Here is a 19,365-nt window from a genome sequence, read left to right as displayed (position 1 = left end):
ATTGGCTTTTTTACATTAACATTTACTTCGAAAATCACAATCTCGCTTTTATTATTTCTGAACATTGGGCCTCTAGACACAGAAAATACAGTTGTGGGATCAGAAAGGTGGAAGGCAATGATCATCCACTGGAGGCAGTAGTAGTCATTCATACACTGAGTAGCGCTGAGTCAGAAATTAATTCTAGCAGAGGTAACAGTTTGTTAGAGGAACTTTAACATTCTGGGTAAAATGACGAACTCTTAGCTTTAGGTGCTTTCACAAAATAACTCCTCCATTTAGCATTTCTTATTTTTTACATGGACTCTTCAACAGGACAATAAATATTACCAGATAAAATATTGCTAACAGGTTGGTCTGTCATATTTCAAATCTCAAAGATCAATAAGAATGACTTTGAAGTCTATGGTATCAGGCACGTAGCCAGTGTGGATGATCCATGCAAAGTAGATCATCAAACACATCAAATTATTTTTGTGATCTGCCTCATGGAAACAAAACCAACAAACTGCTTACTCTGGGTACAACATCCAGATTTTCCACAAAGGAGCAAAGATAGGATATTGGGAGTGAATCCTTCTTTGTTAGGGTCCAGCCAACCAGGTCAGGGAAGATAACACACAGATGAAAACATTTCTGTGGGAGATCAGAATGTTTAATTTAACTTGTAAACTGCTTCTAGAAAATTCAGGAATGGTTTTATGAATGAAGGAACAAATTACTGCAAATGCTGTACTGAAAACAAAAAATGCCAGTAATCACAGCAAGTCAGGAAATATCCATAGAGAGAGAGAAGCTAACATTTCTACTCTAGAGGACACTTCATCAGTGTTGGTGTGAAGTGTGGAGGGGGCAACATTTATGCAATAGTGGGCCAGGGTGGAGTGCTGAGGAAGAAAGGGTGTTGATAGAGCAAATTACTCCCCTCCACTACTGCATACGTGCTTCCACACTTCACATCAGCGCTGATGAAGAGTCCTCTGGACTCAGAATGTTAGCTTGCTCTCTCTCCATAATGCTGCCTGACCTGCTGTGACTTGCAGCACCTTTTGTTTTCAGTTATGGTTTAATGAAAGATCTTACCCAATCTCTATGTGAAAGGAACCTGCATACCACATGGTGAGGCAACTCCCTTGTTCTTAATAGTGAGAATAGCTACCTAATATTAAGTCTCGACTAAAATGGAAAAGGTCTCTTGTGATACAGTGGTAGTGTCTCTGGATCAAGAGACCTTGTTTCAAGACCCAATTGCTCCAGTGGTGTGTTCATCTCTGAAGAGATTAAAAGATGGAAATCGACTGGATGCAAAGATGACAGGTTTTTAATAATATTGGTTTCACTGGAAAATAGAATTGTGAGGAAACCAAAAACACTTGCTTTATTTTTGTGATGTATTTGTGGGATTTTGACAGTCACTTTTATATCTATACATCAAAAGTTTTCTGAATCTGGCTTTCAGCTTCAATAAAAAGATAATAGCTACAATTAAAAACTTTAATATAGGCCTTAGCCCACAAAGACTGAAAGTGCAGTGGAGCGTACATTTGCTATAACTTAAGCTGCAGGTGTACCACACAGTCATTCTCTCTTATTACAGAGAGAGAAATGCACAAGAGAGATGCTTTCAGCAGTGTTAGATTTGGAAATGATTGAACTGGGATGGGAGTACTGAGGCGTGAGATTTATTTTTCTAGCAAGTTCTGAGGCAGACCCAATGCACCAAAGGAAATTTCAATTTTTATATCACCTGTTGAATTTTATGGCATTTTTGGAGTTTATTGTATTTCAGCTTTACAAACCAGGAATGGTTTCTCTTGGAAAGATGATAAATATTTTAAATATTAAAACAAAAATACCTGTGGAGGATTCAGTACAATTTCAAAAGATATGATTCCTTGCATGAGTCATTGAGGCTCAGGTTAGCATGTACATTTGTGAACTGAAATGTTTAGTAACACACAACCACAACAATGCTGAAAGACAATGCATTCTGCATTTACAAGACATCAGGGCCCAGGAGAGGGAACTACAAATGGTCCTCATTCCCAGGACCATGTTTCTTGGGGGCCTTGGCTCTTTGGTCACTGTGCACAGCAACCAATCATCTGTGTTAGTCTTGGTGATTGGCAGGCAGCTCAGCCATTGATAGCTGATTTTCTGAAAAGGTGCATTCATTGGCCCAGTAGGTGGTATCAGATTCCCTAATCCCTCCTACTTTCCAACCTCATGTTAGGAGTCAGGAAGCCCCTAATGACTGTTCTGTTTTTATTAAGAGTTTTCTTCACTTCAAACCTAACTAGAAGCAGCTAGAGCATAAGGTAAGCTATTTTAATGTCTGGTGCCTCTTCTGTAGCCCAGAAGACCTAATGCAATTTCCTCCCTCTGGTGGTGTATCCCTGGTCAAGGCTCTTGCTAACCAGTGCCTTATGGTCTTTACAGAGTGAGAGCGGGAAGGAGTCAGAATGTGGAAGGGTATTTAAAGGTATGATGCATGAGGAAATATTGACCGTGTTTGAAAAGAGAAGGTTTTGGACCAGTTGTATCCAATTAAATGTTTTTTTTTAAAAGTGTGTGTGTTTGTTGTGAAAATGGCATTTGTGGAGAAGTAGTTAGCTGGAGATTGTCGGTTTCAGGGTACAAGATATTCAATGTTTGTTACATGTGAGCTTGCCTACTAACAAGCGCAGAACTCTATTGGAGTGTTTTGTTAGGTCAGCCAGGTTAATTCAAGGGTCAATATTGTTCACCGGTCAATCAGTTTCACTCTGAGAAAAATGCCTGAGAAATAATTGTGTTGCTGCCTCCCTCCTTTTCTGAAATCTCTCATCACAATTTGTGAATCGAAAAGCCTTCATTGAGAGCATTCGGCTGGCATCAAAGTGAGACCTCTGAATCAATGGCATTGTTTTCAAGGGAGGAATAAATCAATTAGTCATGACTGCGCCAGTGAGAAACTCTGGGACCAGCAGTTGATGTAGAAAATGACCTCTCAGCTGTAAGCAAACTTCTGAGAAATATATCCAGTTTTTCTGACTTTTCTTTTTGTTTTAATTAAGTGTTAGAACTTTGCAGAGTATCAAACATTATCATTTGTTTTGTATATTTAGGATAGTTTATTAATATTAATGGGAAAGTGGATATAATTGTATGTTTTAATTTCTGCATCTTTTGAGTAGGCTTCAGAAATACAAATCTTTACATAAGGAATTTGTGGCCAGCTTATTTCTTACATTTTGTTTTATAAGTTATTTATTAATTAAGAACCCTTTTAAACTCAAACTCACCACTAATTCAGGGATGAAGTGAAGAGAGGAGAGTGTTCACCCTTCCTGATTTGATCAGTAAATTTCTAGTGCTGTGAAAATGTCTAATCTTGTGATTTATGAGTATAATCTTTTGAGAAATGAATTTTTTTACATGTAAGACAATGGAAGCTATTAAACAAATCTAAGGAAATTCCAATTCAAGGAGTGCTTAATTAACATGGTCAGTGGTAGAGTAGATAAATAATAGATAGGTGGTCCTCCATAGCTTCATGAAGGAACAAGTGAGTCTGGTAAGGTTGAAGTTGCACTCAATAAATGTATAAAATCAAAGAATGTAAACAGCAATTGCTAAACAAGGGAAAGTATTAAAGTCTCCAAATACCTTTCAGATCAAAAGACTAATTAAAGAATTGAAGAAATTTAGCTTGAATCTCTAGCTGGGACTTCCTAAATAGAATTCAGGGAGTTATCGTTTGGGTTTTAACTTTGCAAATTCTCTCTCAGATAGTTGCGGTTGAGGACTGGAAGCAGCATTGAGACAAATGGAATGAGAGAATCTTTCAGGATCTGTAGATCAATAGCTAACAACGATCAGAAACTCTGTTTGCAAAGTCACGAAGCAAAAAGGCATTGTGGCCTAAGCTTGAATTGAATCTCCATGCTCCTGTGATGCTAAAGGATCTTTTGGAGGTTGTGAGTGGAATGACTCCATTAAATCTCATACCTCAGTGAACAAGGGCGTAATCCTGCTGAGTGAAGACACAGTTTTTGAAGCTTTCTCTTGCACTCGGGGGAAAATGCACGAAAACTAACTAACTAAGGGGAAAGCAACACTTACGTTGTAGGAAAGGCTATGCTGATTGGTTGATAAGTCGACTCTGATTGGTAGAGGTGTCGATTTCAAGAATGGACCACTTTGCTTTAACTGTCAACTTTTGTTTATGTTTTAAACAAGGCCAGTTGATCAAGGCATCATCATGTGAAATTAAACAGAAAATCACTATCATGTGCTTTGTTGCATTGAAAAGGGCATAGTGCGTATACACACAGAGCAAGGTATTAATATAATAGATTCCAACATATGCAAGTGACCTACCTGAGCTTGACCGACAGTCTCAATTAGATTGTCAAGTGGGCTTGGAGTATGACACATTTGTGTGTATGAGAAATGAGATATATTAACACACACAGTCCTGTTCTTTGCAGGTAGAACGTGTACACACTGCATGTGTTTCACCGCAACAAAATATGTGGCTGACATTCTCTCCTTCAGTTCTCAGTCAATGGCTTTGATCAGAGTCAGTTACTCTTGTTTAAAATTTAAACAGTGTTTGGCAGTTAACTGTTGCATTTCCCTTGTAACCAATCTACCACTAAAAGCCCACTTGTCAACTATAAACACACTCGTCTTCTCTAATTTTCCCTTCACTTTGGTATTTTTTGTGAATTGTCCTGATGAGTGCAAGATGAAATGCTTCAATAAAATGTATTTTTTTTCCAGTAATACACAAACTATTTTGACTTATAGTAACACTGTTGAGAATTAAATTGAATCCCAGAACATTCCAAATGCAACTTGGTTTGTTCCCAGGAGAAGTGAAAGAATGTTCAAAGTCATGGCAAGTATTGGAGGACAGTTAGATTGTAAAGACAATAGAGCAGGGAGTGCTTTGTTGGACGTTTTGGGCTGAACAATGTGTTTATGACTCATGGTAGTAGCATTTGCTTTGTTTAGCTTTTATGTAGTAAGTGCTTGGTTTAAAATGTGAAATTTTGTCATTTACTTTTAAAATTAATAACTGGCTGTTGAATTTATTTTGAACAGCTAGTGGTCCTCACTCAGATTGATATGCTCACCACTATGACAGGGTCAAACTTACAAATTAATGATAACGTAAAGAAATAAGAAATGTAGAGGAGCTACTGAAAGCTATGCAAGCAAATTAAAGAGATTTTCAGTGCAGGTAGTAGAAAAAGGGACCTAAAGAAGCAAATGGATGAACTCTTGTCACATGGGATTCAGGGTTATAAGAAAGGTAACTGGAGAATACTGTCGATAAATGGACTAGATGGACTGAAAGTCGTCTTTTTCAAAGTATTCTGTATTCAAGAGCTCTCAATATAAATTGACATGCTCTTATTTGCTTTTTGTTGTTTCCCAGCAACGCCGAAAACCCAGCAAAGCTGAAGGCAAAATGAAAGTCTTTCCTTTCAAAGCTGAGTTTTCCTTTTGACAAAAGTCAAGCCAGTTCATTGAAAATCACGACAAAGTAAGTCAGATGTTTTTTTTGTAGCGATTGCAAATACAATTTAGAGGAGGCTTTGACTGCGCTGTCACTTCTGCTATGACGACTTGAATCTGCTCCATATACCAAGAGAATGACAAAATGGGCATGTGCATGATAATGAATACATCAAAATGACAGTCAATGTGGGAATGTATTAAAAAGTGATATTTGCTGCTTTGATATAAATGTGGATCTCTTGAGAAGAATTTGTATGTTCGGAAAAATATAATGAGAGAGGTGACAATGGAAATAACCTCTTATTCATCAAAAACTATAATGAAGCTTGCTGTATATTTTTATGATTTGGAGATGCCGGTGTTGGACTGGGGTGTACAAAGTTTAAAAATCACAACACCAGGTTATAGTCTAACAGGTTTAATTGGAAGCACACTAGCTTTCAGAGCGACGCTCCTTCATCAGGTGATTGTGGAGGGCTCGATCGTAACACAGAATTTATAACAAAAATTTGCAGTGTGGTGTAACTGAAATTATACATTGAAAAATTGATTGTCTGTTAAGCCTTTCATCTGTTAGAATACAGTGATAGTTTCACTTCTTTCATGTGTAAATCACAAAACCCTTTTTTTTAAAGTTGCATTCTTGGGTTAGCTGCTAACAATGGTGATAGCTAGACAATATGTTGAAGGTGTTAGCCCCCTATGTTCTCTGTCTATGACCTGATGTTTAGATTGATTCTAATCTAATAAGTGAGATAACAGTGTTTTACATAAATTTCTGCAGTTTTTGAGCTCAGAGTTCTACATGAATGTGTGCAGTTTTTGAGCAACGTGCAATGTAACTCTGCAAGTACTAATTCACCACACAAAATATGTGTGCATGTGAGTGTGTGTGTGTGTGTGTGTGTGTGTGTGTGTGTGTGTGTGCGTGCGTGTGCGTGTAGTGCAATGGTGATCACCTGTAATGTGACATGAACCCAAGGTCCCGGTTGAGGCCCTCCCTATGGGTACCGAACTTAGCTATCGGCCTCTGTTCGGCCACTTTCCTCTGCTGCCTGTCCCGAAGTCCACCTTGGAGGATGGTCACCCAAAGGTCCGAGGCTGAATGTCCTGGGCCACTGAAGTGTTCCCCAACTGGGAGGGAACCCTCCTGTCTATTGATTGTTGTGCAGTGCCCATTTATCCGTTGTCGTAGCCTTTGTTCGGTTTCCCCAATGTACCATGCCTCTGGGCATCCTTGCCTGCAACGTATAAGATAGACAATGTTGGCTGAGTCAGTGAGTACCTGCCATGTACAAGGTGGGAGGTGTTCCCACGCGTAATAGTGGTATCTATGTCCACAATCTGACATGTCTTGCAGCGTCCACCGTGACAGGGTTGTATGGAGTTGTCCTGAGAACCGGGCAGTTTGCTACAATCGATGATCTGTTTGAGGTTTGGTGGTTGTTTAAAGGCAAGTAGTGGAGGTATGGGGAAGGTCTTGGTGAGGTGCTCATCCTCATTGATAATGTGTTGCAGGTCACAAAGAACATGGTGTAATTTTTCAGCCCCTGGGAAGTATTGGACAACGAAGGGTACCCTGTCAGTTGCAGCACGTGTCTGTCTCCTGAGGAGGTCATTACAGTTCCTTGCTGTGACATGTCAGAACTGGCGGTCGATGAGTTGAGCATTGTACCCCGTTCTTGTGAGGGCATCCTTGAGTACTTCCAGGTGTCCATCATGTTCCTCCTCATCTGAACATATCTGGTGTACACGGAGGGCTTGTCCATAGGGAATGGCTGTTTTAATATGTTTTGGGTGGAAGCTGGAGAAGTGTAGCATTGTGAGGTTGTCTGTGGGTTTGCGGTAGAGCGTGGTGCTGAGGTGTCCATCCTTGATGGAGACGCACGTGTCCAAGAATGAGACAGACAGTCGAGAGTAGTCCATGGTGAGTTTGATAGTGGGATGAAACTTGTTGATGTCACTGTGTAGTTTTATCAGTGACTCCTCACCATGGGTCCAGAGGAAGAAAATGTCATCAATGTACCTGGTGTACAATGTTGGTTGGAGATCCTGCATCGAGAAGAAATCTTGTTCGAACCTGTGTATAAAAATGTTGGCATATTGGGGTGCAAACTTGGTCCCCATGGCTGTTCCGTGTGTCTGGATGAAGAATTGGTTGTCAAAGGTGAAGACATTGTGATCGAGGATAAAGCTGATGAGTTGTAGGATGGTGTTTGGAGATTGGCAGTTGTTGGTGTTGAGTGTTGAGTGGTGAGGCTGTTGCCGTGATGCCATCCTTGTGGGGGATGCTGGTGTAGAGTGCGGAAACGTCCATTGTGACGTGAAATGTTCCCCGTTCGACTGGTCCGTGGGTGCTGAGTTTCTGTAAGAAATCCGTAGTGTCGTGACAGAAGCTGGAGATCCCCTGTACAATAGGTTTCAAGGTGCCTTCCACATAGCCAGAGAGATTCTCATATAAGGTCCCATTGCCCGACACTTTGGATCCACTCCTTCAGAGTTTCCTACGCGCCCTCATCCCACGTACTTCTCGTGTAGGCGCCTTCTACTGCCTTCCAAAGGTACACAAAGCCAACACACCGGGACGTCCCATCGTGTCAGACCAGCATAGAAATTAGATTCCTCCCCATCCCACACCCGAAGGCTGCATTTCCATATTTTGGGGGCAGACATATGATCAGGTTGGGATTTGCATATATTTAAATCACCAGCTGCCTCCACTGAAGTGGTCTTTTAGTATCATTGTAGTCTGAAATGCAGATTAGCCCTGGGAAGAGAAGGTCTAAACATTCCTAATTTCTTTGGATAGACAGAGGTGCCTCTTTGAAGGGACAATGTACCTATTTGGATATGTTCAGAGGACACTTCTGAGAGATAAAATGTGCTTTTTGCAATGATTAAAAGTAGGCATAAATATGAGGAGAAGATATGCAAACTCATTACTGTTGAGCTCAATGCAACTGTAAACAGCCTTGTTAAAAATCAAATTTCAAATTAGTCAGAAGCATCTGTTAAGATTATCTCAAAAATGGCATGTCAAAGGGAGCTGTTAAACTGTTAAGGAATTTAAAAGTCATGTCAATTTTGATTTTGTTTTTAAAGCATAGCCCTTATTTATTTCAGTTTGTCTGCTAACATCAAACTAATTTCTTTTTAATACTACTGGATTAATGCTGAATAAATGATTTCAAAACAACCCATTATTGCTAGAGGTTGCCTACCATTTGTGAGTTTGATTATTAGCTACAAGTGGTTATAGATTCTTTAACATAGAAATATGAATTCCAATGTTTGTTATAAAGTGTTCTTGCAACTGAACACAATGTTTTGTCTTTGATATTTATTTAGTAGGAGGAATGCAAATGTAGCAAATAGGATCTTTTGAGTGAGAGTGATTTATTTCCACATAGTGAAGTCTGCACTATACACCTGGTAGTTTATTTGTTTAGAACTTTATTTTATCTCATCTGTACATGGATACATAGGTATGCCCGTGTTGGCTACTCAATGGATTAAAATGGTAGATGGAAACGCATGGGTTGGTATGATTTGGTACCAAGTTGACAATTGGGGGTTTTAAAAAGCAAGGGAGTTAAATGGAAGTCAGAATGGAGGGTATTTGGGTCCACTGGAGTCGTTTGGGGTTTAGCTTAGCATGACGAGCGATGGGAATGAGTTGGGCAATGTATGAAAGTGCGAGGGCTGAGGGCGAGAGGGATATTTCATATGACATTCTATTTATCCGTGAACCATATTTTCCAGCCAGTCCTCCTCCACACCTCGCTGCTCCCTCAGTTCTTCTGTGGCAACTCGCCATGTCTGCTAATCCAGTGCTGCACCTCCAACCCCTCTCTTTCCCCCTACACCCATTCAACACCAACATCCCTGAAAACATAATATCTGGCCAGTTATTATTAAAGAATGGATTTGCATAGCTGGGAATTTTTCGATCTCTGCGCACCGAGTGTGGGAGCAAACCTCTGCACCTTAATTTTTACATTGTACGGTAGATCCAGGAATTAATCTTTGAATGCAGAATTTTTATGTTCTAGCTTGAAAAGCAACAAGCATAGACACTTTAATTTTTAATAGCCACAGCAAACCTGTCTGCAGTAATCATCAATTATCATTCCAATATTTAACACATAACAGGCTATAAAATGGAACCAAATCACCAGCTGTACCTGTTATGTAAAGATATGTAAATATAGAAACAGATGCCAAAGTTTGTTTTTCATTAAAGTAAATTGAAATCTATATTCAATTTCAGATATAGAAAGAAACATAAAATCAAGGAACTTAATACATTTTCATGTACATAGTGCACAATTTTCAAATGGGGGATTTGGTTTAATTTTCATCGAGCTTTATTTCTCTCTTCCTCTGTTGTAATCCATTTGCAGGCAGACACAGCAGCTTTTTTACGTTAAGAAATGTCAGCCCATGTTAGTTTTAGCAGAACTGAGGTCAGCGCTGACCATCATAATCCCCATTGGCGTGCTGAGTAAGCTTAAAAAATGCAACTTGTATGTTATATCGTGATGTCCTAATTGAATGTGTGAGATGAAAAGAGGAATTAACAAGTGAGTATTTTATGAAGATCACAAAAAACTCTTTCAGGTAAAAACAAGCCAGACTGGCACTTCTATTGACAAAGGGTCAGTTAGACTCGAAATGTCAGCTCTTTTCTCTCCTTACAGGTGCTGCCAGACCTGCTGAGACTTTCCAGCATTTTCTCTTTTGGTTTCAGATTCCAGCATCCACAGTAATTTGCTTTTATTTGGCACTTCTATTAGTATAATTAACTTCCTCATACAGATAGAAGTTACAGAAACATGTGACTACATGAGCCATCAAACTTGTTCGAACCTTCCAATGGATATGTGGCTGTTTCATGGCATAACTCCACATACCTGTCTTCATCTCATATTCCTAATTTATCAATCTCATAATTTAAGATGAACAATTAACCATACATCAGTTTCATTTGTGGAAAATGGTTCAAAACTTTGATCACACCTTCCAAGCAAGAAGTGTTGCAGATCTTATTCCTGAAAGGGCAGACACTAATTTTTAGACTGAGTCCCTTAGTATTTCACTGCACAACAAATGAAAGTAGTCTCTCTCTATAATCAATCAATTTCCCTTAACACTTTGAACACTTTGATCAATGGAATATAACCTTACTTGATATGATACCTCCTTTTAATTTAACCTTTGTGGTCATTCAGGTGCATCTATGCTGGATTCCGTCAACAGCCAGTATATATCATTCCTACAGTGTGTTGACCAGAATGATTCATAATGGACCAACTGGAGCATTATGTTGCTGTGTTGTTGCAGTAGCAAGGTTATCTGCCACAAGTGAAACTTGAAAAATCAAAGGTGATTTGTAATCCACAAAGAGGGCAACATTGCTGTTGTGGATTTCTTCTTTCAGAATATAAAGTGAAAGTGGAGGTTTTGTACCTCCTTTTCTTAGTTATATCCATCATTATTGAGCAACAATGAACAAATCTTGACAAACCAGCTGCAGGTCTGCAGCTACACCTCATAAACCTGCTTCTCTCTCACCCCATCAGGCAGTCAGCCAGGCCCCAGAGACAGACGTAATGTGTGCCAGGAGTTCAGTCAGAGTAGTTCGTGGAGGCTGACCTTTAAAATCCTATAATATTGACACTTTATAATGTGTCAGCACAGATGTTGTGATTTTGCTGCTTTAGAATCAGTACCAGGAACTTCACCCAAATAGCTAATGAAAAATAGCTGTGTCCCAGCCAACAACTTCAGCAACAACCCCACACTTGATTTAGAGTTTAAAAAAATATAATAATTCCTGACTGGATTGATTTAAGCCAGGTTGTGGCATGGCCTCATCAAACCACTGAGTGTAGATGGATTTGACTTTTCACCCACTGTTCTGCTGTATTTCTGTCACACACATACTACACTGTACTTATTAAGTACCAGGACAGACCAAGTGATAGGTGAGAATTAAGAGTTTCATTTACCAGTGTAAAAACAATAATCGCATCTGTCATACTAAGAATGCAAGTCAGCATTCATTGCATTGCTATTTATCCAAAATTAAAACAGCCATGAGATGATAACTAGCTCTGTGCTGGATGAACATCAATGTTTTAGTTTTGAAAGTGAATGAAGGCCTAGATTTTATGCTGCTTGGCAACAGATTTGAAGCTGTGGCATGGCCTGTAAAATCCAGTGGTTGGCTTTCCTGCCACTTACTGGTCTGCTCCATCCCTGTCTGCAATTTTTCAGAAGGTACGGAAGGCCTCAGGCCTATTTGGGGCCTTGGGGCTACTTAAGGGTCTTGTCTGTACTCACTGGTATTTTGCCCATGGGTATAGTGGAAGAAGCCAGGTTGTGCAGGAAGCTTGGTAGCTTTAGCTCTGTGGGTTTGTGCCAGACAAATTGGTTTGTACCTCCTCAGCCAGGCACCTGGTACCATCTGAGATATACAGCTAAAGATCGTCTGGCAAATCTGCCTGAGCTACACTTGCTCCTGAACATTAAACCTCTGCCCATTTGCCATATTTCTGACTCCTCTGTAACCAGCGATACACTCAATTAGTGGCTTGCATTACAGAAGTAAATCATGACAGATAAACTCTCTCTTTTACTTTCCCTTTCTCCCTGTCTTTGCTTTTCTCCCATGTCTATCTCTTTTGAGACCCCTCCTGCTCTGCTTTTCCTTTCCTTTCTTCTTTCCTCTCCTCTCTCTTTTTTTTTCTTAAAAAGATCTAACCAATTGGTAAAGACCATGCTCGAAGGGCAGAATGGCCTACTCCTGCACCTATTCTCTATTGTTTATTGAAGTAAGTGTTCACTCAAGTATCACGTCTTCTTGGTGACAGGTCAACTTTTCTCGTGTGATTCTCAGCGTGTTTCATATTTATATGCAATAAGCCTGGCTAATCTTGTTTGCATGATAGGGTAGGAGAATAATGCCTGAAAGGATTGAAGGTCCTTATGCCATGATTCATAGAATCAGAATCACATTGGTGCAGAAAGGGGCCATTCGGCCCATCGTGCTTGTATTGGTTCTATTACCTCATGTTTTTCCTTGTATCCCTGCACACCCTTTTCACCAAATAAATATCCAATGCCATCTTGGATCCCTATTGGATACTTAGAAGGTGACTGGGAAGATGTAAAATCTTTACAAACTAGAGGTATCACACGTGCTGTCTGACTGGAGGCCTACAGCTAAACATTCTGACCCTACCAGCCTGTTTTGGGAGCCATGCCTCAATTTCCCCAGGCAGCCTGCCCTAATTCATCACTCGACCTCTTCCAATTCCCTGGTCAGCCTGTCCTGATTTCCCCAGGTCAAACTGCCTGTCTTCCCTGGTGTGCTTCGCCCGTTGTACCTTTCTTGTATGGAGTCTACAATTGCAGAGCAGGTATTGCTCAGTTGTAGAGACTCTCATTGAGAAAAGGTACTTAATCCTGGTGAACTGTCCTTTTAGTGAGAATGTAAAACAACTCTCTGATACCTGCTGTTGGGAAATGTGACCTGCCATTAATGATCCAAATGCTTTATTGCCAGCTTTCAACCTGCTGTCAGGAATCTGATTTTGGCATCTCATTCAATTAAGTTTCCCCCACTTTCCTTGCTTCCCACTCCCAGCAGCCGCATAATATGTCATGCAATAACTCAATATTTTTTCAATGAAAAACAATTTACAGATTTGTATTTTTAGAATCATGAAAAATATAGTGGGATTATGCATGAGTTCAAAGCTCTTCAAAATTGTTGAAGTAGTTTTGGAGTGTAATGGCCTTAGTAACATGGAGAAGGGTAATAAGTTTTTTTAACAGAATAATGCATGAGCATCTTTGAGCTAAATGACCAGATAGCCTGGTTTGGTGATAGTGGTTGAAAAATTGACGAAAACAAAGGAACTCTTTCCTGTTTTTGAAGCGGTCCTGTGGGCTTTTATATTCATCTATGAAGGTAAGAAAGGACATACAAAAAATCAGGCACTTGTGACAGTATAGCAAATTCTCTATCCCACTACAGCATATTGAGTTGGTGAAGATGTTGGAATCAGTCAGTATTTTGACGCGGATGGAATGTTACCACTTCAGCCATGTCTGACATTTTAAAGTTCCTAATAAAACTGAAAGAATTGTCATATATGCTGTGATAGGAAATCAGTGGTTCAAAGAACAAGTATTACAAGTTGTACTCACCATTCACTTCTACGCATTCTTAGTAATGATTTTAATAGGGCAAGTTCTGGAATTCATCTGAAAAGAATAACATTTTTCTCAGATACTCAATTCATAAGCTTTTAATTAATTTGTATCTATAATTTTTTAATAGTTGTAACAGCTATTTTTTTCCCTGTACAGAATGTTAAACTTGGCCACAATCTGATGCAATGAACGCATATGTTAGAGTTTGGGGTGTAATCAAAACTTGCATTTAAAGATTATTTAGTGAAATTTCAGCTGGGTTTGGTTTTCGCCTTCATATAGCTAGCAGTGCAGGCTAGAAATCCGAATTATGAAGCACCACTGAAGTAGGGCCTTGAGATTCATTAGCCTTTTGAGGGTGAGATGAGGATGTTGATCAGACAAATCCAGAGTACCTTACCAATTACAAGAGGACGAAGCTCGACTGGCAACTCGTGAGAAATAGGGGAGGAAATCCTAACTGGTGGCAGTAGGTGGTATGAGAAGGACAATTAAAGAGCAATCAGGAAGAAAGGGGACGAATCTGTAAGAATAGTGTAATGGTATGTGATTAGGAGTGGGCTGTCTCTAGGCCAATATTGGAAAGGAACCTTGAATATGGGTTAGACTCTAAGTTGCATGAATCTGTCATATGTTTTAGATTAAAGATTGTGGACTCCTATATTAGAACCTCAAGTTTAAGGTAGAAGGTCACTTCTAGCATGCAATGTGTGAGTGAATGCCACTCGCCATATATGACACCCAGGTCCTAAGTGTCCATCTGTGAAATAGTCATAGCACCAATAAATGTCAAGGTCAGTGGTTGCCATTAAGCAGAGAGTGCTGTATGTGGATCCCAGGTCATATCTAGCTCTCTGTGCTGCATGATTAAAAGTTGCAGGCTGCAATATAACTCTAATCTTGCTCACTGTGTTGTGCTCTTGAACTATCAGTTTCAAGCCAATAGTTCAAGAAAATAGGCCAGGCAATGACCATTACCAATAAGAGGCAATCTAACTCTGCCCCAGGACATACAATGGTGTTACCACCACTAAATCCTCCACTATGAACAAACTTGGAGTTTCCATTGTCCAGAAACTCAATGGAACTCACTACATAGATGCAGTGGTGGAGGCTAGGAATATCGCAATGAATAACTCCTCTCCTGACTCTCCAAAGCCTGTCCATCATCTACAAGGAACAAATCAGGAGTGTGGCAGAATACTCCCCATTTGCCTGGATGGGTACAGCTCCAACAACACTCAAAAAGCTGGATACTATCTAGGACAGAGCAGCCTGCTTAATTGGCACCACATCTACAAGTATCCCTCCCTCAACCCCCGACACTCGGTAGCAGCAGTATGTCCTATCTATAAGATGCATTGTAGAAAATTCCACCAAAGATCCTCTGAAATCATCTTTCAAACCAATGACCACTTCCACCTTGAAGAACAAGGGCAGCAGATACATGGGAACACCATAATCTTCAAGTTCCCCTCCAAGCCACTCACCATCCTGACTTTGAAATATATTGCCATTTCTTCTCTGTCACTGGGTCAAAATCCTGAAATTCCCTTCCTAATGCCTTTGTGAGTCTAACCACAGCATGTAACTGCCCTGGTTTGACAGGGCAGCTTACCACCACCTTCTCAAGGATAACGGACATTAACTACTGGCCAGCAAGAGACACCCATGTCCCATAAGTGAAATAAAAAACCTGAAACTACATTTGCCATACCGCATTTACTTAAATTAGCCATTTTAGCCTTCCTATCGAATGTAACAACATAAAATACTTTTTGCTATCTTGCCAGCATCTGAAAAATTAATTAACATATAACATTTTCAAGAAATGACTCAGTTGTTCAAATGTACATCAAACTGTGGGGTGATTAATTCAGTGTTACCGTGTTAATGTGCCCAACACATGGAAGAAAATTTGAGGTGACTGCTCATGACTTTTCCTCCAGTAAAACCAAAATATCAAAAGCTGTTATGAAACTTTTTTGCATTCATAATTACAAACATTTCAAAAAGATACTTAACACAAAATCCATAATGCAATCCGTAGTTTTTCTAATTTGATATAATAATGTATACTATCCATTTGATATTTAACTCAAGAAGCCAAACTTCAGCTTAGATTGCTAACCCAAATTAAACTCTGCTTATTTATATTAGGATAATCTCTTTAATAAATGGGGTTTCTCACAATTGAGTGCAAATATTATGCAGTAATGGTATTTAGTGGTGAGCAGGCTAAAGATGTTAGTATTTATGAATGGACATTACTGCTTAAAATAAACAGAGCTGTAAGGAAAAAAAAACTAATGTTTCAGTTTTTTTTTTGGAAATGAGGTGACCGCGTGTTCTCGGGTATTTGTCTTGATGATAATTTCCAATAAACTTCCATAATGATTCAGATCTATTCTACGAACTCAGTCAAACCTCTTTGAATTTGCCACGGCAATTTGACCTGAGTTTTGTCTAACTAATATTAACATTGCAACATTTTATTTATATATTGTAATTAAATGACGCAGTATTAAAATATGAACTCCTTTCTTTTGTTTCTTGTGCTTTATTGAGTTGAACTCTATGTAATTTAGAATCTGAAGGCAACTTAACGTTAATCAGATCAAACATTCAGGGATTCCCTTAAATATTACAGAGAACTCTGACTTCATAAAACAGAACCTAAAATTGGTATCCTGCTAATAGAAAGAAGATTTGAAGTGTAACATGGTGCATTTTTGAAGTCTTGAAATTTTGAATAGATTCAATATGAACTTTAAGTGTATATTCAGTAGTCACTTAATCAGAAAAAGAGCCAAGAGGCCTTTTGGGCTGGAAATTGTTTTTATCTTCAAACTGAATTAATCCAGTCGTTACTACATAGACACTTGCAAGTTTTCTTTATGCTGCAGAATTTACAATTCAATGAAAATGTTTTTAATATAAGGTAAACTCTATTTTGTTAATGTACAAAGACAGTGTAAAATGTATTTCAGAAAGAGAGATATAATGAAACCAGTTAGCTAACTGTTGTTTTAATGTTAAAAAGTGTGAACTGAAAATGGTGATTATGAACTGTAAATAATGAAAATGTGTGCAAATTACTTTATATAAGAAACCGACTGCAAATATGTTTGAGTTAATAATTCTTTTAAATTGAGCTATTGACTTAAAGAATTATAAAAGTTGTCATTCAAGACAGAGACAAATGTGGCTGCTACTACATTTCATAAAAAGATGTCAACTGTTCTGAAACCAGGAATAGAATGACATTGTCATTCATTGTTGAACAATCATCCATTGTGTATGCTATTGATTTGGTTGTCAATTAATCACATTTTTTCAGTGAGTATTATTTTGCAAAAGAAGATTACGTGTCGTCGTCATCATATGCTTAAACATGCCCCTTCAAAAATAATACTGTTATCATCTCCGAATAACTAGTTTTTACATCTTTAAATAATTTTCTATTGCAGATTCCACAATGTAAAACATGAAATTTAAATAAGCTAAGCAATATCAAAGTTAACTACTTTACAATTACAATTTTGATTTTATAAATTAGGAATTTGATATGGAACTAGACGAACAAAAACAAGAACAATATTGTTTTCTGAAGCTTCTTTCTTATCAACAAAGTGAATATCGAAAACCCTTCTAAATCATGTTCATATGCTTTACTCCTCTGAAGAATATCCTTTTTAAATGACCAGTAAAGAATGAACATTTTATCATCACAGATGTTTAGGTTCTGAACTAACCAAACAACAAACTAACCTGACCACTGATGCTTTCAACTCAACAATAATGTTAACAACATATGATGCTTGTGCAAACTTATTGTGAAATTTAGCTGCAGATTTTTAGATGGCTAAAATAGCACAGTAACAACGAGCAGAAAATTGAAAAAATCTTGTTTTACTGTAATGCTTTGCTAAATATTAAATCTGAACTGAAGGTTGCACAGATTTAAAGGTATTTATCGTATCATTTGTTTAAAAAGCAGTAATTTTTGAAATCATATTTGAGCCAGAGACTTTTCACGTACCTGTTGTAGCTTTACTTTTAATAGCATTATGTGATCGTGTCATTTGTGCTGCTTTATAAGGAAATGTGTGGTCGTCAGCCACTGACCACTGTGATACAGTTTCCTGTAACGGAGTCAGTGTTTGAAATGCAAGAGCAGGGCCGAGGAGAGCTGACCTATACCTTTGGTCAGTTTTACACCGAACCTAATTAGAGTATGCGACATCTAAGCTTGCACCACAAAATTGCAGGTGATTGAATAATGCAGCACAAAACATATACTTCAAAGGCTCCTTTAATAAAATCAACACACAGCAAACATTGAGACACTGGCTACTGTTACTCTTCATTATATTTTTAATGAAGTCTCTTGGCAAATGACATGGAGGGTTGTTTTCTTCAAATCTCAATTGCAGAAATAGAAACATGTGCACCTGTTGTTAAATGGCCGAACTGAACTGCTCTGTTTTATAGGTTTGATCTTGGTACAGGTCTAAAAGACACATACTAGTTTGACAGTACAGAGCTATCATCTTTGCCTTGCAGTGCAAATGCAATTCAGCACCTTTGCTGGGCAATATTTTTAAAAAGATCAGTACGCTCAAAATACAGGGCGAGGTTGCCAAAGGAAAAGAGGATGTATTATTTGCATATTGTTTAGTGATTGAACAGACAGATCCAACAAAGAGTAGCCGAGGTACAAGGAAGAGGAGCAGAGGAATGGCAGCTTCCTTGAAACTTGAGATCTGGTGAGGGTGAGTCAGAGTGAGTGGAGTGGATTGGGATAAAGAGAAGTGGAAGAAATGATCAAAAGGATGACAGAGGGAGGACAGGTCATGGGATGTATTAAAAAATTTTAAGGATGAAATGGAGATGGATGGATTCAGAGAGGGAACTCGTGCAGATCCTCAGGAGAGAGAGGCTTTCCAGTTGGAGACTGAGGGGGTCCCAATTCATTCATCCATTTGTCCAAAGATGGCGACAGCCAAGCAGCACAGTAGATGGCCTCTGAGCCTGTTGCTCATTTCCCTTCAGTGCAAGGGTTTATCGATTGCACTAATGCACATTACAGGTCCTTGGCTCCAGTCAGCAGCATTCTTGAAGATTAAATCACAAAGACTTTAATTTTTTTTAACGTAGAACTGATGTGGGTGACTCTGAGGCAACAATTATGACGTGTGGATTTTACACCATTCCCGAGACTGTTACAGGCTCCATTCCAGCAGGTGGCTGTATCCCCAGTAGTCCTGTTTGCTAACACTGGTGAGGCCTCCTAACCGCACTGCATAAGAGAGATACAATCTAACTCCACTCTCCACTTGCTGAAAATGGCCTTCGAAAGCCTTATCTTGCCTGGAGCGGCTTTCTAATATGTATCCTGGATGGGATCATAAATAGTTATGCTCTTTTGTACCCTGCGCAAAACCATCATGCAATATGAATATCTGTTACAACAAAATGAAAGTGATGGACATCAGTCCTCCTATGATGAAGGTGAGTCATTTAAACCTGACAAAGATGCCAGAATCATTGAGAGATGCCCCTTGTTTACCAGGGACAATTTTAGATACAGTGTGCCTAAGCATGACATGCCTTCATGCTTATCAGCCT

General features: G+C 38.9%; 1 protein-coding gene across 1 annotated transcript in view; it reads right to left on the bottom strand.

Moving 5' to 3' along the window:
• Positions 1-13,788, bottom strand: part of LOC132819912 (cytokine-dependent hematopoietic cell linker) — a 159,078-nt gene extending 145,290 nt beyond the window's left edge. Inside the window, exon 1 of the mRNA XM_060831881.1 lies at positions 13,729-13,788. Coding sequence (XP_060687864.1) covers positions 13,729-13,745 — 17 coding nt within the window. The 5' untranslated portion in view covers positions 13,746-13,788. The remainder of the gene's footprint in view (positions 1-13,728) is intronic.
• Positions 13,789-19,365: the final 5,577 nt, after the last annotated feature.

Source organism: Hemiscyllium ocellatum, chromosome 1 (assembly GCF_020745735.1).
Source record: "Hemiscyllium ocellatum isolate sHemOce1 chromosome 1, sHemOce1.pat.X.cur, whole genome shotgun sequence".
Lineage (NCBI taxonomy): Eukaryota > Metazoa > Chordata > Chondrichthyes > Orectolobiformes > Hemiscylliidae > Hemiscyllium > Hemiscyllium ocellatum.
Note: the sequence above shows the minus strand (reverse complement) of the source record. Positions and strands in the feature narration are given on the sequence as shown.